This window comes from Lepidochelys kempii, chromosome 20 (assembly GCF_965140265.1).
Source record: "Lepidochelys kempii isolate rLepKem1 chromosome 20, rLepKem1.hap2, whole genome shotgun sequence".
Taxonomy (NCBI): Eukaryota; Metazoa; Chordata; order Testudines; family Cheloniidae; genus Lepidochelys; species Lepidochelys kempii.
The window spans coordinates 14,016,067-14,039,914 of record NC_133275.1 but is presented as its reverse complement, the minus strand read 5'-3'; the positions used below and the strand labels follow the sequence as shown (position 1 = coordinate 14,039,914).

Here is a 23,848-nt window from a genome sequence, read left to right as displayed (position 1 = left end):
TCAGAGCAGGAGCCGGTGACCAGCCCACTACAGGCACACACAGTGTGCGCTGTGCTACCGCAGGGTTTGGCAACGTTTGGCACGCAGCCCCCCAGGGTAAGCCCCTGGCGGGCCAGGCCAGTTTGTTTACCCGCCGCGTCCGCAGGTTCGGCCCATCATGGCTCCCACTGGCCGTGGTTCCCCGCTGTAGGCCAATGGGGGCTGTGGGAAGCGGCGCGGGGCGAGGGATGTGCTGGCCACGGCTTCCTGCAGCCCCTGTTGGCCTGCAGTGGGGAACTGCGGCCAGTGGGATCCGCGATCGACCAAAGCTGTGGACGCGACAGGTAAACAAACTGGCCCGGCCCGCCAGGGGGCTTACCCTGCGGGGCTGCATGCCAAACGTTGCCGACCCCGGTGCTACAGCAATCTCCCGTACAGCAATCGCTGTTACAAGACAGCATAATTTAGAACAACCCAGAGTCTAAAGCTCAGGTGTATTTGAGGATCTGGGCCAGTACTTGGCTGTTTCTATAGTAATGACCCCTGAGCAAGCAGTGTAATATACATGCTTATCACTGAGCTTGTCCAGAGGCTGCACATCCATCAGAATGACTAGATGTCCTGATGTGTAATAAAGACACCTGGAGTCATAAAAAAATCACCCCGGCCTACTTTACAGGGCCTGATCCATCTCTCCCTTACAGCATCTGAGCAGTAGGAGAATGGCTAATACGGGCCAGTATTATGGTTGCTGTATTCTATTTATAAAAGTATAATACTGGCCAGTATTATAGTTGCTGTATTGTTTTATAAAACAACAAAAAAATAGAAAAATAAAAAATACAAATGAATGTTTTGAATTAATTTGGGGAAAAGAATTTACAGCACAGTACAAGAATTTAAAACATTTAAAGCATTCCTTTCTTTCTCTCCAGTATTATAGTCTCTCTTGTTCCAATTTTGGGTCGCGGGAGCGAGTAGTATAAGGGCCCTACCATCAATCAAATGTTAACCCCACCCCTTGACCCTGTAAGCCCTGCACACAGGTCACTGGAAGTCCCACCTCATGGGAGTATTACTTCCGGGGTCACTACACAAAGGTGTTCACTGAGACTTTGGACAACACCGATGTTACAAGAATCAGTCGTTCACAGGTCAACAAGCAGTTCTTTCATCTCCCCCAGTTTTCTTAAGCCTGACCGTTATGCAGGGGCCCCTCGCCAGCGGCAGTGACTCTTGCTGGTGGCCACTCTGACACTTGTTCCTAAAATACTTAATTAACTTTAAGAAAAAAATAAACAAATACGCACATACACACACGTCCAAATTAGTGTAATTTATTTACGTAGGGTTTGGGGTTTTTTTGCAGACTGAATAATAAAAATAAAGTACAGTTTTCTCTATTCTTTACTGGCTCTAAACAGAATAGAAACGCAAACAAACGTGCTTTGCATGTTCTTGTCTTTTTTGTTGTAGTTTCTTTTGCTTTTTTGGTTGCTTTTGTTATTTTTAGCCTTGTGAGCTAGTAAATCTGCTGCCGTGAAAAGTGATACTTGTATGTTAATATCACTTTTCACAGCCTCCCAGCTAGCTACTAAGTCTGCTGTGAAAAGTGACATTACCAAACATACAAATATCACTTTTCACAGCAGTTACACAGCCCTGGCAAGCCCGGAGACAAATTAAACCCTGTATGGGGAGGTGGATATGGAGGCAGTGGGGGCCCGGAGCACTGAAGGGAATGAATAGAGAGCTGGTGGAGGCAATGTGGGACTGTGGGGGTGGGAGTGACAGCAGGGGCCAGAGTTGATGGTGGAGAGGGGGGAGCTGGGGGCCTGCACCCGCTGCTGCATGGTCAGGAGCCAGAGCCAGAGAGCCCAAAAACCCGGGGCTGGAGGACGCAGAGTGGGCTTGGGCAAAGGGGGGTTGGTGAACCTGGGGCTGGCACTTGCTGCCTCACAGCTGGGGACCAGAGCCAGAAGACCCGTGGCCAGATCCTGGGGCCTGAAGCCCTGTGGCCAAGGAACGGAGCACGCGGTTGAAGTCTGGGGCTCGAGGAGGCAGTGGGGACTGGGGAGATGGCGGGGGGGGCCTGGGACTGGAGCCTGCCGCCACGTGGCCGGTGGACAGAACCCAAAGCTCAGTGGCCAGATTCCAGGGCCAGATCCTGAAACCCCGAGGCCAGATCCCAAAGCCTCGTGGCCTCGACCCTGCAGCAGGGGCCTTGGACTTCACCATGGTCCGGAACCAACTTAGAAATATCATGAAACCAACTGTCCCGCAGCTCCAGGTCCATCTGCCCCAGCGGCCACATATGGCCCCCTGCTCGCTCTCTCAACCATTGTTTGTCTCTTTGAGCCATGAGTTCCCTGTGGGAGGGAGTGGGTCCCTGCTGTGTCTGCAGCCAGCCCTCCCGGACACGGTCTGGCGATACACACACACAATGGGGAATTGTACATGTGCGTGAGTAACAAAGGCTTCCCTGCCCCAACTCCCGCAGGTGACTGCAGGCAGCAGGTTGCGATTGCTGGGCAGCTGCCCCCTGGATCGCTGCCCCACCCCAAAGCCACCTGCAGCAGAGTGAGAAATGGCCTTTGCCAGCGCTCACCTGGGGCACTGGAGGCCCCTCAGGAAGATCGGCCAGAGCACTGAGCCACGTGCCTGCAGGCCTCTCAGCTGTTCATGCCCCAGGCCAGGCAGGTGGATTGATGAGTGCAGGAGTGGGGGGAGCAAGACAGAGCAGGAGGAAAGATGCCTACCCTCCGGGGAAGAGGAGTGAGAGACAGACCAGACCCTCAGCTACAGACAGCAGCATCGGGGCACAGGTGGGCTGATCCACTAACAAGCCCATAGCATTTAGGGTTATTGACCACGTGTTCTTAGATGCCCCACCATAAGTATGTGGCACTTCACCCCCCAACTGCATTTACCCTCATCCCCTGTGGGCAGGGCCATTAGCCCCATTGCACTGATGGGAGTTGAGGGCCAGAGGCTGATTGACTTTCCCAAGGCCACTCAGGGAGCCTGTGGCAGAGCGGGAATTGAACATGGGTCTCCCACATTCTAGACTAGTGGCCAGACAGCTTGGCACCCTGCCTCTGGCCAGTGGGGGCAGGGAACGCAGGCCAAGGGGTCGCCCAGGCTGTGAGTGGGCAGCGCCGGGAGCCAGGCTGCTTGGCTCCATTTCTAGCTCTGACATTGAGTCACCAGGTGGCCGTGGGCATCCAGCGGGGCTGGGGAGAGGCACTTGTCACCCTGCCTCCCAGGGGCAGGTGGGGGAGGGCTAAGCAGCTGGTGTCTGAAAGGAGCCTGCAGCACCTGAGGGGCCCCATGCCCGGACCCCACAGCGCCTCCTCTGCCCGATGCAGTTCCTGCGAGAAAGCCAGGGGTGTCAGCCAGTGCTCTTCGCCTGGAAGCCACACCCCCTGTGAGGGCAGGGATGGGGGAGCAGGGACAGACAGATGCTGGGGAGAGCCCACCCCCCTGTGGGAGAAGGGACAGATCCTCAGCAATAACAGCTGGCCCCAGCACTGACCAGAGGCCACCTCCTGCCTGTCCCACAATGCTTCACTGCAGCCAGGGAGCCGCTTGCTGGTGGGCAGCCGGGGGTGGGGGAGGGGGCAGTTCGTGCGGCGAGGGGCTCTGAGCCCGGCAGGCAGGTTACCTGGGTCCAGCAGAGAAGGGCATGAAGGCCAGTGGGGGCTGGTTCTTGGAGTTCTCTGGGTCGAAGCGGTGTGGGTTATAGACCTGGAGCAGCAAGCACAAGGCACGGTGAGGGGAGCGAGGGCGAAGGGTGGGGTGTGGGGCTGGTCCCTGAGCCAAGGGGGAGCAAAGGCAGCCCCTCCCCGGGTGCAGCTTGGGCACCAGGCTCCCCAAGAGTGAGCTTCTGACTGGGGCCATGCGCTGGCAGCGGGGATGGTTCTGCCTCCACCCAGCACTCAGTGACCCATCCCCACCCAGTGTGAATGGGGGTGCGACCCTCACTCCCCTCTAGGCGAGCTGGGGGGGGGAGGAGGAGCTTCCTCTCTGGGGAGGGTCACTGGGCATAGGAAGCAGCTACTTTGACGGCACTTCAGCACCCCCTGGTGCCACGCTGGGGCATTGGGTCAGCAATGACTCCGAGGGGACAGTGCCCCTACCGAGCCCCGCAATCCCACTCTCTGCAGCACAGCGCCCCCTGGTGCCATGCTGGAGGTGGCCGTGGGGTGGAGTAGAGCCAAAGGGGCAGAACAGAGTGACCAGTGGTACCTGGGGCTCCGGCCTGACAGCAGGATTGTGATGCGTCCCATAGATACTGATCAGACAGACGTTCCCTGCCAGAGAGGAAACTGCCTCATTAGAGAGAGGAAAGGGAGAAGGAGGGGAGGGGTTGTGCACCACAGGGGTTATGGGCCCAGTTCCGGTGCCATGCCCCTGGCTGGGGGGCAGGGAAGAAGGCTGGTACCTTTGGGTAGGACACGTCCGTCGGGCAGTTTGATGTCCTCGGTGCAGAGCCGGGACATGGCCGTGACGGGCGGGTGCAGGCGCAGACTCTCCTTGATGCACATGGTGGAGAAGGGCACCCAGGACAGGTCCTCCCTGCAGAGAGCAGAGCTTAGCGCTGGCCCCAGAGGTGGATGCATGGGGGGCCCAGTGTGAGCCCATGAGCCAGGCAATGGGGCTGGGACAGACTCGCATAGGCATGGAGCTGGCACTGAGGGGACAAACAACACCGTGACGAGGTGGGGGGGGGGGAGCATGCACATCTGAGTGGCAGGGTCCTTGGGCATCCAGGGGGGACATGCAAAACCCAGAGCAGCAGGGCCCTCGGGCACTGTGGAGCAGCCTAGGCCCATCTTGCAGGGGAAGCCCTCCAGCTTGTGGGGCTGGCAGAGCTGAAGGGACCCCAGTGCTAGGCATAGACTGGTGGGGAGGGGAGGGGAGGGCAGCGGCTGGGCTAACCCTCACAGGTGGGGTGGGGGCTGTGCTGGAACTACAGGGCGTGGAAGTGGGGGTGCTGGGGGTCAGCACTGCAGCTGAAGCAGCCATCTCACCATTCAACCTCCTCCGACTCCTTGTCCCGCAGTAAGTCCTTGATCTCCTCCCGGCAGCGCTCCTGGTACTCGGGGTGACAGGCCAGGTTATACAGCACCCAGGAGAGGCCGCTGGCTGTGGTGTCGTGGCCTGCAGAGAGAGGCCAGCGTAGCGTGAGAGCCGCCGGGGGCAGAGAGGGACCGTGGAGAGTCCGGGTGTCCTTGCTCCCCAGGACTCTCTGGCAGTGCCAAATGGGAACTCCAGGCCCTGCCCTGGACGTCAACGAACCCCCACACTCCCGAGGGCAGGATCTCCCACTGTGTCCCCTTGGCCAATTGCAGGATATCCGTGACCTCCCCCCACCCCCATGGGGCAGGCCCCCCCATGTCCCCTTGGCCAATCGCAGGACATCCGTGACCTCCCCCCACCCCCACGGGGTAGGCCCCCCCATGTCCCCTTGGCCAATCGCAGGACATCCGTGACCTCCCCCCACCCCCACGGGGCAGGCCCCCTCATGTTCCCTTGGCCAATCGCAGGAGATCCGTGACCTCCGCCCACCCCCACGGGGCAGGCCCCCCCATGTCCTCTTGGCCAATCTCAGGACATCCGTGACCTCCTCCCACCCCCACGGGGCAGGCCCCCCATGTCCCCTTGGCCAATCGCAGGACATCCGTGACCTCCCCCCACCCCCACGGGGCAGACCCCCCCACCACGTTACCTTGGCCAGGAGCAGGATGTCAATGAAGCCCACCGTCCTGCCCTGCTTGGATTTGAGCCAGGCCTCCCTGCCCCGGTGGCTCAGGGCCTGGTGGCGCCGCTGCACCACGTCGGCCGTGAAGCGGTGCACGGTGTCGCAGGCGCGCCGGAAGCGCCGCCCGTCGGGTGACAGGCGGTACAGGAAGTCGCAGTGCAGGAGCAGGCGGTGCTGGCGTCCCACCACCAGGGAGCTGAGTTCCAGGATGGCTGCGATGTAGTCACTGGGTGTCCTGCAACACAACAGGCCAGCATGTGCCTGACAGGCCGGGGCGGGGGCCCCCTGATCAGAGCTGGGGGATCCCGGCGGGCTGGGCCTCGCCACAGAGCGATGGCGTGATCTCCCAGTCACGGGATCTCCGGGCCGGCCGGCGGGGAAGGGACCAAGCTTGGGTGCCTCTGGCTGCTGCTGCGGCTCAGCCAGTGTGGGACGGTGACAAATGACCAGAAAGGGTTAAGCATCCTGCAGGACAAATGACTCAGATTCAACCCTTAAAAACATACGGGGAGATCACGTTTGTGGTTTTGGGTATTTACGTACATACTAGCAGAGGTCAACAATGTAATCAAACAGTCCCTGTCCATGCTGTATTCGGTTAATTCAGAGATCAAAAGAACATCAATGAACTGTAAACGCAGGATATCGTCGCTGTATTCCTCTCTCTTTGAAATGTACAGCCAATCATCTGCGACTGGTGGAAAAACCGGCAACTGCCTTGTGTTACTTCGTGTAGCTAATTACTGGTGATGGACCTACTTCAGAGTCGCCCCGATGGCCTATTGTTGGTCTAAGGACTCCAACCTGTCAAAGAAGGCCTGGAGTTGTATAAAAAGACCCTTGGGTCCTGATCCTGTTTATCTCAGATCTGCTTGAGGCTTCATGCAGGGGAAGCCTAAGCCACAAGGACTGAGATCCCAGTTCTGACTGGACCGCCCTGAATATAAACACTGGACTATAACCAATGGACTATTTCTGAAAGAACTCTTTGCCTCTGCAAAGCTCTCCATCTCGGCTATAAATCTGAACCTCAAGAATTATACTCATGTCTGTATGTGCACCAGTGCAGTAAAACAGGTACAAGCTGCCGACGAGGGCCCTGCAGTACACGTACAAACTGGGGGCAGGAGGGTTCTGGGGTGATGGGACTGAGGCGAGGAGCTTCCTGGCAGCGAGAGGCATGCAACAGCAGGATCATCCCCCAGGAGTCACAGCGCAGCCATGCCGACCCCACAGGCGTTAGCAGACAGACCTGCGAGTGCAAGCACCAAGCACCAGCCTCCGCGCAGTGAGCTGCAGGAGCTCCACCCCCACTGCTGACCCGGGCCTGGCGCAGCCACTATAGCAACCCCCCAACGCCTCCAGACACCCCACTGGAGAGCCCCTGCCCAGGCCTGCAGTAACACCCTCCCCGCCCTGGGATCTCCAGTTCAGGGACCCATTCCGTGAATCCGGCCAGGCTCACTGGGGCCAGGCCAGGAAGGGAGGGAGGGACCCTGCAGCCCATTCTCCCCACTCTGACCTCCCGCAGTGAGGGGGCTCCCACCCTCAGGTCAGCGCGGGGCCCTGCTGGGGGAGCTGCCCCCGCGTCACTCACTCCTGGCAGTTGCTGTTGTAGCCGAAGACGCATTTCTGCAAACTGTCCAGGGTCATGAGGCTGATCTGACCAAACATGTCCAGGGAGGTGGAGCCTGACGCCACCAGCCGGCGCCACTTGGCCTGTGGGGGAACAACAGCCCCCGAGCAGCTGCCTGCAGGGACAGCACTGCGGAGCCCAGTGCCCATGCAATGCGGGTGGGCCAGCGTCAGAGACAGGCAAGCAGACAGGGGAGGAGGCTAGTGGACTGGTGCAGTGACAGGGCTGGGCATGTGGTGGGGGCAGGTGAAAGAGCAGTGGGCAGGCGGGTGGATGGGCAGGGTATCGGTGCAGTATATGCCCGGGGGGCGGTGCAGGGCCAGAAGCACTACGTAGTGATGGTACAGCATACTGCATAGGGTGTGGGGGAGGCATGGGGAGGGCAGGCTGCTGGTTCCACATATGCCAAGGGAGGAAGGCACTAGTGCAGCGTGTGCCATGGGGGGGGAAGGTCCCAGGCAGACTGGCGGGTGCCAGGGCAGTGTGTGTCATGGGGGGAGGGTCCACGGGCAGGCTGGGATTTGAAGGGTGCCAGGGCAGTGTGTGCCATGGGGGAGGGTCCTGGGCAGGCTGGCGGGTGCCAGGGCAGTGTGTGCCGTGGGGGGGAGGGTCCACGGGCAGGCTGGCGGGTGCCAGGGCAGTGTGTGCTGTGGGAGGGGCCAAAGGCACAGGCATAGATTTGGTGCCATGACGGGAGGGGGTTACTCACATGCATGATGTCAGTGCTCTGGTTGAAGATCTTCATGTAGGGCTTCAGGATGTCGAAGTGGAAGGCTGGCGTCAGCATGCGCCGGTGCCGACCCATTTCGGACCATTGCTCAGCAGCAAACCGTCCCCTGAGATGACAGGCACTCAGCTCAGAGCCCTGGCAGAGATCCCGCAGCCCAGGCCCCCTGCAGCCCGCTGAGTCGCAGCCAGCTGGGGTGCTCAGCGAGAATCAACCTCCCTGGTGCATGTTGGGCAGCACGAGAGTGCGTGCACGTGTGCAATGCGTGCATGGGTGGGGGTGTGAGTGAAGCATGTGTGTGTGTGTTTGTGGGGGCACGTGTGGGCATGAACATGCAGGCGCATGCGTGTGTGTACGTGCAGGTGCGTGGTGGTATGCGTATAGAGGTACGTGCGCATGTGACGGCGTGTGTGTGATCCTGGGCACACCCATGTGCTGGCGCTCACGGCTATGGCACGAGTAGCTCCAGCTCCACACTGACATAAGAATGGACAGACTGGATCAGCTCAATGGTCCATCCAGCCCAGTCTCCTGTCTGCCAACAGTGGCCATATCCCTCCTTTGTCGTCTCTTTTCCAAGCTGAAAAATCCCCGTCTTTTTAATCTTTCCTCATATGGAACCTGTTCCATACCCCTAGTCATTTTTGTTGCCCTTTTATGAACCTTTTCCACGTCCAATATATCTTTTTTGAGATGGAGCAACCACACCTGCATGCAGTATTCAAGATGTGGGGGTACCATGCATTTATATAGAGGCAATATGATATTTTTCTGCATTATTATCTCTCCCTTTTCTAATGGTTCCCAACATTCAGTTCGCTTCTTTGACTGCCGCAGCACATTGAGTGAATGTTTTCAGATAACTATCCACAATGACTCCAAGATCTCTTTCTTGAGTGTTATCAGCTGATTCAGGCCCCATCATTATTTATGTATAGTTGGGATTATGTTTTCCAATGTGCGTTACTTTGCATTTATCAGCATTGAATTTCATCGGCCATTTTGTTGCCCAGTCACCCAGTTTGGAGAGATTCTTTTGAAACTCTTTGCAGTCTGCTTTGGACTTATCCTGAGCGGTTTTGTATTATCTGTAAATTTCGTCGTCACCTCTTTACCCACTTTTCCAGATCATTTATGAATATGTTGAATGGGACTGGTCCCAGTACAGACCCCTGGGGGACACCACTATTACCTCTCTCCATTCTGAAAACTGACCATTTATTCCCACCCTTTGTTTCCAGTCTTTTAACCAGTTACTGATCCAGAAAGGACCTTCCCTCTTATCCCACGATAGCTTACTTTGCTTAAGAGCCTTTGGTGTAGGAACTTGGTGAGTCACTCCCCTTCCCTTGGTCAGTCAGGGACTGCGATGAGGTAATGCTCACCTGACCCTGAAGGGTCAGGGTGGGGGGACACAGCCAAGAGGGACGAAAGAACATGATAAAAGGGAGAGACATTTGCCATGGTCTTCTTCTCTCTTCCACCTCCATCTACAGACCTCACCAAGCCACTGAAGCGCTGATCAAAGGGGAGAGCCTGACTGAAGGACAACCAGCTAGCCTGTGGTGAGAAGCATCTAAATTTGTAAGGACAATAAAAGTGTTAAGATCAGCTTAGAATGTGTTTTGCTTTCATTTTGTTTGACCAAATCCGACTTGTTTTGCTTTGACTTATAAATCACTTAAATCTATCTTTGTAGTCAATAAATCTCTTTGTTTATTCTACCTGACGCAGTGCATTTGGTTTGAGACTCCCCTTGGGAGAACAAGCCTGGTAAATATCAATTTCTTTGTTAAATTGATGAAATCTCATAAGCTTGCAGCGGGCATAACTGGACACTGCAAGACGGAGGTTCCTAGGGTTGTGTCTGGGACCAGAGATATTGGCTAGTGTCATTTGATTGCACAGACCAAGGAGCAGCTTACATGCCAGGGGCTGTGTGTGAACAGCCCCAGAGTGGGGGTTCTCACAGAAGAGCAGGGTAAGGCTGGCTCCCAGAGTCAAGGATTGGAGTGACCTAGCTGATTATTGGTCCAGATAACACCAGAGGGGAACATCACACCCTCCATTCCCCACAAGCCCTCCCCTGGGGTCCGGGCCCCATGACACCAAGCACAACAGATCCAAGCCCAGAAGAAAGGGCACTCACCTAGCCAGGGCTTCAGGAAGCCACAGAACAGGTAGTCCTTGGGTGCGATGGCAACTGTGGGGGAGACCAGAGACGGGCAGGCCCAGGGGTTAGTGCTGAGACACACATGGCTCGGGGGTGCAGAGATGCGGCACACCTGGGGTTTAGTGCTGAGACACACACACGGCAGAGTGGAACAGAGATGGGCGCACCCCGGTGTTAGTGCTCAGACACACACAGCACTGGGGGCGGTAATGGGGTGCACCCTGGCGTTAGCGCTCACACACACATACACGGTTTAGGACACAGGGAAGGAGTGCAGGACTACTGTTATCAGAGCCCCGGCTGGAGCTGCAGCTCCACTGGGCCCCCTTTTGGTCTGGAAAGGGGCAGCTGCAGGAATGTGGGTCTGTCCAGTGCCCACCTGCTCCACAGGCTGTTTCCTAAGGAGCCTTGGCGCATCGCCCTGTGAAAGCAGCCCCCATCAGACAAGGCAGAACCCTGCTGGACACCCTGCTCCAGGCTCTACCCTAGGAGCCAGGAGGGTGGCTGCTGGGGCAACGGGACAGGCTCAGTGAACAGCGTGAAGGAGCCACACGACAGGGACAAGGTGCTGAGCCACCAGGCCCCTCACGCAGAGCAGGCTTGCTCTGAGCGAGTCACAGACAGGTAGGAGGACACGGGGCACAAGCAGCATCCGCAGCCTGGGCTGGGCCTGCAGCGCGACAGAGACTCCTCCTGGGGCAGTGCCTGTGACCCACGGACTGCGTGAGCTTGGCAGTCACGTGGGGCCTTCACAATAGAGAGCTTGGCATCCTTAAAACTCCCTATTAGCTGTATTCCCTGGCTCTGCGAGCAGAGTGGGGATCCTGTGGCTACAGCAGGGTCTGGAGGGGGCTGGGAGCCAGGACTCCTGGGTTCTATTCCTGTCTCTTACATGGACATGCTGTGTGAGTCCCCTGCCCCCTCTGTACCTCAGTGACTCCCTACCTCGCAGGGCTATGCGAATGGCTGGCACTCGGGTGGGGGACACGGGAGACGGGCAAAGGTGGCTTGGCAGGCCCAGCTCTCTGAGACTGAGCTGGCCACAGCTGCTCCTCTCCCTGGGTCAGCCAGAGACAATAAGGGGCAGAAACTGCCCCCCCTGCACCACTAGCCCCAGGACCACCCCCTCTCTGCACCATTCTCCAGATTCCCCCACCCCCAACATCCCACTAGCCTCACGGCCATGCACCCCCACAACAGTATCAGCCTCACACTCTCTGCTGCTCCCCATAGGCCCCCGCAAGAATATCGGCCATTTGGTCCTTATGACTCTCCCTGACCTGTTTCTCCCCTGGACCACCTCCCTCATTGTCCCCTTCACCCCACAGCCCTGCCGTGCCCCCTTTGGGACCATGGACTGAGTTGATGAAGGTGTCCCTGAGCCAGCTGGATGCTATCAGATCCCCCACTCGCCTATCACCAGCCAGGGATGCTGGCAGGGCTGCAATGAACCTTTGCTCCCATGGGTCACTGGCCCAGAGCCTGACGGCAGCTCCAGCTGGGCTTCAGCCAGTGGGACGTGCTCCTCTCAGGACGCTAAAGGATGGCTACAGCCTCTGCCCTAACTCCTCTGGGGCCAGGGGGACTCACTAAGGACCCTGGGTTGGCAGCACCCAGCCAGACAAGCAGCCCAATGAACAGCCACCTGCCGAGCTGAGCTCGGCCTGAGACCTGATCCCTTCCCCCAGCCCCGACAGCCAGGCAGCTTCCTCCTCAGCCACGTGGAGGAGGGCTGGTCGCAGCAGCCAGTCCTCCTGCCCGGGGGCTTTTCTAGGGAGCAGCTGCCCTCTCACCACTGGGCTCATGTCCCTAGAGGTCCCGTCATGGCGGGTGCAGCACACATAACATCGAGAGCTCCAGGCGCCTGCTGGGAATCCAACCCCTGCTGAGCCCCAGGACAGACAGACGGACGGACACACAAACTCCTGGGGCTGGGGCCACCCTCACTACCTGACTCCAGCAGCACGGGTTTATCGGCCTCTGGGTGGAAGAGCCGGAGAATGGGAAACCAGGGCCCAAACCACCAAAGGCAGGAGTGGCTGTAGCCCCCGACGAGCTCATCTACGCACTGCATCCCCTCCTCCGAGTTCTGACCCTACAACAAGGAGCCAGGGGTTAGCCACGGGCCAGCTGGGACTCCGGCCACGTCTCCGGCCAGGGCGACATGCTGGGCCCAGCGCCCGACTCAGCCCACTGCAGGAGCGGCAGCTCCCCAAGCAGACCCACTGCTGGCTGCTCTCAGAGCGCCTCTGGCTTCCTTTCTAATGGGGGAGGGAGGGCTGCCCTCACCTGGCAGTCGGTTGGATGGGGCCACTTGGGGCTCCCTGTGTTATTGCAAACACGGCTCCCAGCCATTCTCCGTGCAGAGGTGAACCCGGGGGCTCAGTGGGCAGCGAGCATGAGCCCTCAGCCCCGGCATGAACTGGCTACATGCATTCACACAGCCCCAGCTGCATCGCCGCCCTGCGCTTCTCTGCCATCCAGCTGAGCTGAGCAGGAGACTGAGGGCTCCTGAGCCCCAAAGCCCCTCTCTCCTGGCCCCGTGACATCCAACTCTGCTCCAGTGAGCAACACTCATTGCTCAGACCCAGCTGCTGGCTTTGAGGACTAAGGCCAGACCTCCCCTCTCTGTGTCCTGCCAAGCCTGCCTGGCACTGGGGGAGGGAGCTGGACTCTGTTCCCGCTGCTGCATCAGCAACGGGATTGTTTACAAAGTTCCCGCAGACTGCACTGGGCTCCTGGGCACAGCGAGTCATACAAAGGGCTGGCGGGGTAGGGCTGGATGCTAGGCTGGCGGGGAGGGGCAGCATTTCTATTTGTTGCTTTGGCTCTGGACTTAGGGCCCTGGTGAAACTTCCAGAGTCACTTCTCAACCACCCTGCAGGGCAGCAGTTCAGGGATGAGCAAACAAGCCCCAGCGTAGCGCCACGTGCCCTTGGCCCTGCGGGCCCAGGCGCCACTTGGAGCAGGGCTAATTGGGAAGAGTGGCAGCAGTACGTTAACGGGGACAGATGTCCCCTCCGCAAGGGGGCAGAAGAGGCTGGAGCAGGAGCCCCCAGGCCAGGGAGCAGCGACCAGGCTGGGGGCTGGATTCCGTCGGAGTCTGGCTTCAGCTCATCACGCGTCCCCCTGTAGCGCACAGCCCCAGCAACTCGCTCACCAGAGAGGGGCCTGCGCTGGCGGTGCTGGGACACCTGGAGGCATTCTGCCTGCTCCTGCACTCCTCGCCCACACCCCAGGGGGACTCTGCCCCATCCCCCTATGGCAGCAGGCAGCCTTCTGGGTGCCCCTGGATCCAGAGAGTAGCAGGGGCTGGGCTGGACTCCCCAAAGCAGTAAATGACACAATCTCTCAAGAGCCAAACAGGAATTGGTACAAACTAGGGCACAAGGAAGACCCCACCCCCCAAACACCTGGCCCCCGCAGCTACATGGCCCCATTTTATTCCCCTGCCTCCCTGCACAGAGCACGTTGACGGCCTTTGCCCAGGGTGAGCTGGTGCAGACAGTGGCCTGCAGCAAGAGCAGTCACATCAAGGGAGCTGGAGGAGCTGGACTAAGGCAGCCTGTCCTCCAGGGGGGATCCAGAACCGCCGGGGGGGAAAAGGGGATTCCGTAGAGCTGCACAGCCCAGCCTGCCCGACAAGGTTTCCACTGCAGCACGGCCCCAGAGACAGGCTGAAGCTTCCTGGGGCTGCCTGGGCAGAGCTGTCCCACAATGGAGCAGGGAGGCAATAGCCCCTCCCTCCAATGTGCCCCCACCTCAAATAGCACAGCGACAGCTGGGGAGGGGTCTGGGAGGAGCCACCAGAACACCTCAAGCTCTGGGAAACCTGCCTCTCTGGGGGAGGCTACAGGAGCCCAATGGATTTAATTTCTTCAAGGGCAGGAAAAGAGGTGCCTAGATCCCTGCTACCAGCCCCTCCATGGGCAGGGATGCCTGGGAGCAGGGGGCTCTGCCATCCAGCAGACAGCGGCAGAGTCAGATCCAGCAGGAACGAACTCAGACTGACAACACAGTGCAGGTGTTTAACAGGGAGGGGATCGAGCCCTGGGAACTGTTAGGATATAGATATTCAGGCCTGTCTGTAAAGGCCTATCCCCTAAGAATTTAGGTGTATTCTTATCACTTGGCTAATTATAGAGGTATAAAAGAAAGAATCAAAATCACTGTCTGCTGGTGTAAGGGCCTTCTCTTACTATGACAGTCTGAGGCCCTGTTCTTAGCTAAGACCTTTGGCAAAGCAGCAGAGGCAGCCATAAGCTGGGAAGCAAACAGTCACATCCTCACATTCCAAACTAGTCACATTGAAATAAGGTGCTATTGGGCTGTTAGGCACTATCAGGACAGGATTGTACTCCTATCACCTCCAGAGAAAGGGAAGTGCCTAGAAAATGTAAAAGGAAACTTAGTTTGATAGCATCCTGTCTGGCAAGAACTCACTTATCAATAGCTGGGATGTGAAATCCTCATTTCTGTATTGTCTTGTCATTATAGTTCCCACTTTGCTATTGTTTGTCTGTATCATCTCTGTCTGGTTCTGTGATTGTTCCTGTCTGCTGTATAATTAATTTTGCTGGGTGTAAACTAATTAAGGTGGTGGGATATAATTGGGTACATAATCATCTTACAATATGTTAGGACTGGTTAGTTAAATTTCAGGAAAATGATTGGTTAAGGTATAGCTAAGCAGAACTCAAGTTTTACTATATAATCTGTAGTCAATGAGGAAGTGAGTGGGTGTGGGTGGGAGGGGGTGGGCATGTGGGTGAGGGAAATGGGAACAGGGAATGGGGCTGGGGAAATTGGAATAATGTTTGGCTAAGGGCAGGAATGGGAACAGGGACACAGGTGTAAGGCTCTGTGGTGTCAGAGCTGGGAAGAAGAAAAGGAGTACTTGTGGCACCTTAGAGACTAACCAATTTATTTGAGCATGAGCTTTCGTGAGCTACAGCTGTATTGGTTAGTCTCTAAGGTGCCACAAGTACTCCTTTTCTTTTTGCGAATACAGACTAACACGGCTGTTACTCTGAGAGCTGGGAAGGAGGATACTAAGGAAGGAAACTGGAATCATGCTTGCTGGAAGTTCACCCCAATAAACATCGAATTGTTTGCACCTTTGGATTTCGGGTATTGTTGCTCTCGGTTCATGCGAGAAGGACCAGGGAAGTAAGTGGGTGAAGGAATAAGCCCCCTAACAGGAACAGCTGGCCCAGGGACACAGGGGCTTTGCCATCCCTGGGAGTCTTTACATGGAGATGGGCTGTCCCTTTGTAACGCTCCCTCCAGCACAGCCAGGAGCTTGGGGCTGGCTGAAGGGAGCTCTGGGGAGGGTCTCTGCCTTGTGTGACACCGGCAGTCAGATTAGAGGAGCAGAATGGTCCCTCCTGGTCTGACCCACCCTGCATTCAGCTCTGGGCCCCCTGGACAGTAAACCAATCCCAGGGGTCAAGGCCAGAAGAGGCTGCTGGGCCCACACAGTGCAGAACACAGGGGAGAGCAGCCAAGGTGGCAGGAAAGGATTGGTTCACCCGGGCAGAGGAGCGAGTCAGTTGATCCAAGGGGCCTGCACTGATTATGTATGAGAACATGAGGGTTGTGACCCACGGGGCTGGGGGGTTGACCTGGAGCAGGGGGAAACCCAGGCTGGACAGTGCGGACTCCGAGGAGCTATTGCAGGGAGACGGCCATTAGCTCCCCAGGCGGATTGTCCTGTCTGGTGCCTTCCCCAGGGCTCTGGTCGGGCTGCTCTACAGGGTCTCAGGTGACTGGCTCCCAGCCCTGCCCTGGGGAAGTCAGGAAAGCCTTCATACCACCATGATGTCACACTGGGGGTAAGGGACTGGCTGGGAGCCCTGTCCCTTGGGATGTTCACAGCTAGCCTGGCCAGGGCCCTGGAGAACAGATTGCTGGGGCCAGTCCTGCATAGGTTCCCAGGGGACGGGCTAGAGGGGCCCAGCTGGTGTCTCCCATCTCTGGCCCCACAAGTTGTGTCTATAGTGCACGTAGACACCCGTGACCTGCCCATGTCAGCTGACTCGGACTCAGGGCTGTAAATCTGAGGTATAGACATTTGGGCTTAACTGGAGCCCAAGATCTGGGATCCCACAGGGAGGAGGTCCCAGAGGCCAGGCTCCAGCCCCAGCTGGAATATCTACACTGCAGGGTAACAGACCCACAGTCTGAGCCCGAGCCAGCTACAGGTGTCTACGTGCTGTACGGACATACCCTCAGAGCCTCACCACCACCCCCAGGAGTCAGCGTACCTGAGGCTGTTGTGATTGGCTTGAGGAAATCAGGGTGCACCAGGCACAGGACTGGCAGGAAGGGCCCCATCCATGTCACAAAGACCTGGGAGAATGTAGCCACTGTTTGGGACACCAGGCTCAGCCCCTCCTCACCAGGTATGAACTGCAGGAGGAACGGGGCAGAGTTAATATAGGAGGGACCCAATCCTACCCGGGACTCCTGAGCAAGTCAGCGCATGCCAGGCAGGGGCAGAATCGGATCCTGTGATCAGAGGCAGGACTGCCGTGTGCAATGCCTCACCAAGTGTATCTGTCAAGACCCTCGCTCCTGGCCCAGTGCTCACATCCCATCCATCTTGGGGGATGCTCCCCAGAGCAGGCAATACATTTCCGAGACTGCCCCTCTCCCCAAGGACCTACAGACTGGCCTGACCCCTAGTGTCAGGGGACCCTCCGACACCAACCCTATCTCCCCTCACTGCGCTGGTGGCTGCTCTGAGGCCAAACATGCCTCACTCCAAGCAGCCAGTTGGGTCTCCTAGGTCCCTCTGTGCTCTGAGGGGCAGAGTTCCTGCAATGCCCGATGTCACAGCACATGGTGATTGGCTATGCCCTTGCCAAAGCTACACCAGGTGGGGCCATCCTGCCAGGGGCTTTATAACCCTCCCTGCTCCACAGCAAAGGCGGCCGAACAGGCCCAGGGGCCACTTACCACCAATGCAGGCAGAGCCATTGGGGTGCAGCTGGCTGGCAGGGGTGTCACGGGGCTGGGCCAGGGAGCATGGCAGGGGCCAGTGGTGAGCAGAGATGCTTCTATGGATTGGTTCCCTTAGAGCCCCTGCCACTGGGCAAGTGTCTGGGCACCAGCACCCAGAGCCACCCACCAGGGCACATCCCACACTCAGCCTGGGGCCCTGCCTGGAGAATGTGGCATTTGAGTGCAGGGCACTGAGTGGTTAGGGGGCCATTTGCACCCCTGTCTCACTCTGCATGTGGGCCGGCATCCCACCTGCCCCATCCAGTGCCAGAGGTGGATCCCAGGGCCCTGCCGTATCTGGGGTGCATCAGACCCAGCAGCCATAGGAAGGGCCCCACCCACAGCAGAGGGGGAGCAGCAGCGGCAGCGTGGCTAATGCCTCTGCCTCCAGCTCAGGCCCGCCTCGTTGGGTCAGGAAGTCTGACTGAGTTCAGACGCTGTTCACTCTGGTGCCAGACAGGGCGCGTGCTGAGAACCTGGCGGAGCTGTCCCAGGACCCTCGTCTCCTACCCCTGCTCGGTCCCAACCCCATTCCCATGTGTCATGCAGCTGCAGCGAGCACGGCGCCCTGAGCAACCTGCCATGCCATGCTCCCCTTGCCAGCACCAGCTGGGGCCAAAGCCCTTCACCTGGGAGAGAGGGAGAGGCTTGAATCAGCAGGGTCACCTGCCCCCAGCCCTCTCAGGGGCTATTCTACCAGCCCCTCCCTTGGGGTGGGCCAGGGTGGCTCCTCCCAGCAGGGGTCAAGTCATGTCTCAGTGGCAACAAGGAGTAAGAGGGGAGAAAAGACACTCACCCCCTTCTCGCCCCCACGGGACATGACACCTACCATCCCCAAGCGTCCCAGCAGCCAGTTGCGACGCGGGGGCTCCGGGAAGCAGCGCAGCCGCTGGCAGGTCACATAGTAGTGGTGCCAGGATCTCCCAAGCTGCAGGAGGGTGCGGAAGAGCAGGGCCAGCAGAGCAAGGAGCAGGGCGGAAACGGTGTAGGCGCGGAAGGGGGTCCGCTCCATGCTCAGCAGCTCCAGCACCCAGTCCGTGAGCGGCAGCATCCTGGGGGGAAAGACCGGGCTGTTACCGGGGGTGAACTGCCACTGGGTCCCTTTGTTACAAGCTGTATGTATGTTACTGAGCTGCTGAGAGGTAGATACACTGGAGGGTAGGGAAGGGTCCAGAGTGACCTAGACAAATTGGAGGACTGGGCCAAAAGAAATCTGAGGAGGTTGAACAGGGACAAATGCAGAGTCCTGCACTTAGGAAGGAGGAATCCCATGCACCGCTATAGTCTGGGGAACCGACTGGCTAAGCAGCAGTTCTGCAGAAAAGGACCTGGGGATTACAGTGGATGAGAAGCTGGATATGAGTCAGCAGTGTGCCCTTGTTGCCAAGAAGGCCGACGGCATATTGGTAGGAGCATTGCCAGCAGATTGAGGGAAGTGATTATTCCCCTCTATTCGGCACTGGTGAGGCCACACCTGGAGTACTGCTTCCAGTTTTGGGCCCCCCACCTCAGGAAGGATGTGGACAAATTTGAGAGAGTCCAGCGGAGGGCAATGAAAATGATTAGAGGGCTGGGGCACCTGACTTACGCGGAGAGGCTGAGAGAACTGGGCTTGTTTAGTCTGCAGAAGAGAAGAGTGAGGGGGGATTTGACAGCAGCCTTCAACTACCTGAAGGGGGATTCCAAAGAGGATGGAGCTCAGCTGTTCTCAGTGGTAGCAGATGACAGAACAAGAAGCAATGGTCTCAAGTTGCAGTGGGGGAGGTCTAGGCTGGATATTAAGAAACACTATTTCACTGGGGGGTTGGTAAAACACTGGAATGGGTTCTCTAGGGAGATGGTGGAATCTCCTTCCTTCAAGGTTTTTAAGGCCCAGCTTGACAAAGCCTTGGCTGGGATGATTTAGTTGGGGTTGGTCCTGCTTTGAGCAGGGGGTTGGACTAGATGACCTCCTGAGGTCTCTTCCAACCCTAATCTTCTATGATTTTATGTGTGAGCCAGGAGAGAACCCAGCCCCCCTAGCCAGCCAATAACCCTTCCTGCTCCTAACCCCCCAGGCTCCCCCACACAGCCAATAGCCCTTTCTGCTCCCCAGAGGCAGCGTGTGCGTGTGTGTGTGGGGGGGTCACACAGGGTCACATATCCCCCTCTCCCCCCAAGACTTCTACCAGGGTTTATATCCGCGCCCTCAATAGTTATGGGGCACCTCCGCTGCCGCCCCGCCAGCAGCCCTCCGAGCCCTGCCCCCCGCCCCCGGCTCCCCCTCCCAGCCCGGGGCATTCGCTGCTGCCGGGATCCCGGCTCATGGGAAGCCCCGCTGACACCGAGCGGGGGGGCTGGGCCATGCAGAGCTCGGCCCGGGCAGGGGACGAACCAGCCGCTCCGCTCACCTGGGCCGGGCACGGACGCTGGGACTCACGGGCTAAGCTCCGGGAGCGGCCTTCATAGCCAGGCGGGGCCAGAGGAGGGGCTCGGCTCGGCTTGGCTCAGCTCGGCTCCGTGGGTGATGGGCTCCAGGCTGGGACACGATTGCCCCCTACCGGGGGTCCGCACGGGTCGGGGTGTGGCTCCGAGCGGCCGCAGCCTGGGGCCGTCGCTTGGCTCCAGCGCCAGCAGAGCCCGGCCCGCCAGCTCCAGAGAGCAGGGGCCACAGCTCACGCTCCAGCCCGCAGGGCCCGGGAGCCACCTCTGCTCTTGTATCAGCAGCTGATTTGTCTGCCCGGTTCCACCCGAGGGGCACTGTGCCGCTGCCCCTCCCCGCTCCCCCCGCAGCTCTCCCCATAGCGACTGCAGAGGCCGCAGCGCTATGCTGGTGCCAGCCAGGGGCCCTTGTCTCTCTGGCGAGGGGGCAGGGAGCCCAGCCTGGTGCTCAGGGCCTCTGCAGCTGGCCGGACACGGGAGGGGAAAGCCCAGCCTCCCCCCACCAGCCAGCGTGAATTGGCTCTGCACTGGATGAACCTGGGCCAATCACACGAAGCCACTGCACAGAGCCAAACACACACCCAGGGAGCCCATCCAGAACAGTGTCATTTTCAGAAAAAGCCCAACTAACCCGCCACTTTACACCCCGTGAACATCTGACACCCACAGCCTGGGACTGCTCCCTTGTGTGTGTCTGAAAGCGAAGTTAGGGAGTGTAAACAAACAGTAGTCCAGGTTGCTCTGAGACCTAATTCAAAGTTAAACATGCAGGAAGTTAACACACTGTTAATCTTTCATCAATTTACCTCTACTAGCAAATTGACACCAGTTATGGTACAGAATAAAAAACTAGCTTGGAACGCAGTCATAACTCCATATTAATAAAAAAAAGAAAAGGAGTACTTGTGGCACCTTAGAGACTAACCAGTTAGTCTCTAAGGTGCCACAAGTACTCCTTTTCTTTTTGCGAATACAGACTAACACGGCTGTTCCTCTGAATCCATATTAATAATGGTGCTCGCTGGTCACTGGCGGTGAGTGACCCTGAGCCTCAGCACATACAAGTGTGAGTCTCTTTGGGGGCCAAAGGAGCAGCTCTGGAGCTTCAGTAGACCTCTAGGGCTATGGCGTCACTGCAAAATGGGCATAGCGCTGATCAAGTACAACCCTAGTGGAGACAAGGCTCTGGAATTTCTACTTCCATGCAGCTAGGTGAGCTCAAGCTGAAGTGTGTGCGTGCGGGGGGGTCTAGTGTTGACCTCAGCAAGTTACATGGAGGTAAAAACTACTTGTCCCTCGTCTCCACTAGGGCTGTATATTGAGATGCGGAGAATTTAAGGCCAGAAGAGACCATTAGATCAGCGTTTCCCAAGCTGTGCTCCGTGGAACACTGGTGTTCCTCATGAGGTGAAGAGGTGTTCCGTGAAAGAATCTAGAGTTTAATTATGACTCTTGCCCTTCATTTTTGTACTACTTTATAAGCACTTTCCAGTTCAAAATTGTTAGTTCAAGTTATTTTAAATTTGTATTTTTGCTTTGTTTTATAAAATAAAATATATTTGAGCATAAATAACGCAATTTTTTATTTGAAAACCAAACGACTACAGAATAATATTATAAGTATTCGGTAATAGACTAAAAAGTGCTCCATGGCCAAAACAGTTTGGGAGACGCTGCATTAGATCATCCAGTCTGACCTCCACAGGCCCTTCCACGTCACTCAGCTACCCCTGCATTGAGCCCAGTAACTTGCGTTGGACTAAAGCATCTCCCAGAAAGGCCTCCAGCCTGGATCTGTAAACATCAAGAAATGGAGAATCCACCACTTCCCCTGGGAGTTTATTCCAATGGCTAATCCCCCTTTACAGAGCTATCACCCCTGTACAGGGTGACCACATGTACCGATTTTTGGCTCTCTCTCTCATATAGGCTCCTATTACCCCTCACCCCCCGTCCCGATTTTTCACATTTGCTGTCTGGTCACCCTAACCCTGTAGAAACAACTGTTTTGTCAGTGAAGATGTAGCCAACGTGTGTCAAAGCTCATGTCCGTGTGACAAGGCTGAATCCCCAGTCTGTCACTCCGAGTGCGGAAGGTGGGGGCCTGCAAGGCTTCTAAAAATTAATACTGGCCACTCCAAGCTTGTATTACACTCCCAAGGTTTCAGCTTTTCTCTGACCTTGACTTGGTAAATGCTGCCACCACCCAAATGCAAAACAAAACAACAACAACAACAAAAAACCCCAAAGAAAACCCTTGGATCCAGGAAGGAACACTTGGGAATTCCTCCCTGTGGGGTACCCTCAAGCCCTTTCATGCCCCTCCGGGGAAGAGCTGAGAAAGAAAACAAAGGAAATTAGCTGTTGCCACCAGCTAATCAAACAACATGCACAAACCTCTTAGGACACCAAAAATCCAATCCTGTTCTTAAAAAAGGTAAAAAAAAAATTAAAAAGAAAAAAATATATCTAGAGCTTAGGCTTTTGCTAGATTTTAAAAGCGCAATTCCAAATATTAAGCACCCAACTAGCTTTTGGGGGGGTTCAGCTTAAAGGTTACAAGCAAACAATAGCATCGGGGTTAGCACAGAGGAGATCCCCAAGCCAAAATAAAAAAATAAACCTGACTGTGTCTAACGAAACATTCCCTGTCCAAATAATTTCTTCTAGGTATGGAAGATGAAATGTCATACCTGGTTCAAGCCTTACACAACACTGCTGCTCCATGTCTCCTTCTCCAGAGAACAGACAAAGGGAAAGTTTCTTTCTCAATTTTAAAAAGTTCTAACTTCCCATTGGCTCTTGTGGTCAGGTGCCCACTCCTTTCCTTTTACCTGCGGGCTTGTTAACCCGTTACAGGTAAAGCAGAGAACAGACAAGGAGGAATGTTACAGCTAACTGGCTGGCTGGGTGTTCATAAACGGGGGCTACCCCCCACCCTTCATTTATCACACCTTGTTCACTTACTCCTGGTCTCATTGCGTTCTGAGGATGTCTGAAAGCAACCTTGACTTCCAGCAAACTAAGTGTGGGGCTGGATTTGCTTCCAGGGCTTTTACAGAAAATAACTGAAAACAGCACACAGTAGCTGAAGACAATTGAAATAAGGATAAGAGATAAGGAGCTTTTCTGAGAGGGGATGCTCCCCAGAAAGGTAGTTTTTAAACTTATTTCTTGTCTTCATGGTTATGAGCTATATAACAACAACACCTAGCTCTTATATAGCACTTTCCACCAGCAGGTCTCAAAGCGCTTTACAAAGGAGGTCAGTCAGTATCATTATTGCCATTTTACAGATGGGGACACTGAAGCATAGGGTAAGGAAGGGCCTTGCCCAACATCATCTGAGAATCCACATCTCCTGAGTTCATTCCTCCAAGTTCACTTCCTCCAAACCAAGACCCCCATCCTGCAGCAACTGCAGCCCCAGGGGATGCACAATCTGGCGCAGGATCGGGTCCTACAGTTTTTGGCTGGATAATATTGTTCTATAGAGTCCTGTGGAAAAGAAAACCCTGCCGCCACCTGAACTCTGGGTCGCTCCAGCCCCACCAAACCAACATGGGATAAGTTCCCTCGGTCCTTCAGGGCACTGGTGACTGAATCCTGGGCTGTCCTATGCAAGGTAGATCTGAGCTAGAAGAGTGAGTCAGGTTTCCTTTCAGTCACACGACTCTATGTTTAAATGTTTGTTCTACTGAGGTAAAAGGTTAGCAAAATATACATATAAGTACACAGGCCCTGCATTATCCCTACTGCAACCCAACAAACATTACTTTGCTTTTTCATTACCAAGGATACAATGTTTATGAGAGAGTTGTAAATACTGTTATATTAACCTCACATTTCATGATTCTGTCGAGTGATAAGGCAGCATATACTGACCTTGGGGCATGCCGCCTTTACCCCATTTCATACTCCAGCCTTGGGATATAAACACCTATGAGCCATCACTGGATTTTTTTTCTCCTTGAGAAATTCAAGCACTTTGCAAACCAATTAAACCAGATATATATTTAATTAATAGATGTTAAGGTCAGATTTAAAGACTCCAAGTGATGGAGACCCCACTATGTCCCTAGATCCATTGTTCTGATGGTTCCTCACTGATAAAAATTTCTAGTCTGATTTTTGTCTCACTTC

At 56.2% G+C, this 23,848-nt stretch overlaps 1 protein-coding gene across 1 annotated transcript; it reads right to left on the bottom strand.

The window, feature by feature from the left end:
* Positions 1-3,262: 3,262 nt before the first annotated feature.
* LOC140901052 (ultra-long-chain fatty acid omega-hydroxylase-like) lies at positions 3,263-22,471 on the bottom strand. Its single transcript, XM_073319218.1, is given in 13 exon segments — positions 3,263-3,350; positions 3,644-3,726; positions 4,228-4,292; positions 4,424-4,557; positions 5,013-5,216; positions 5,706-5,978; positions 7,341-7,462; positions 8,089-8,180; positions 8,183-8,215; positions 10,256-10,309; positions 16,546-16,690; positions 18,114-18,336; positions 22,399-22,471. Coding segments are annotated over 12 exon segments (1,515 nt in total). The 5' UTR covers position 18,336; positions 22,399-22,471.
* Positions 22,472-23,848: the final 1,377 nt, after the last annotated feature.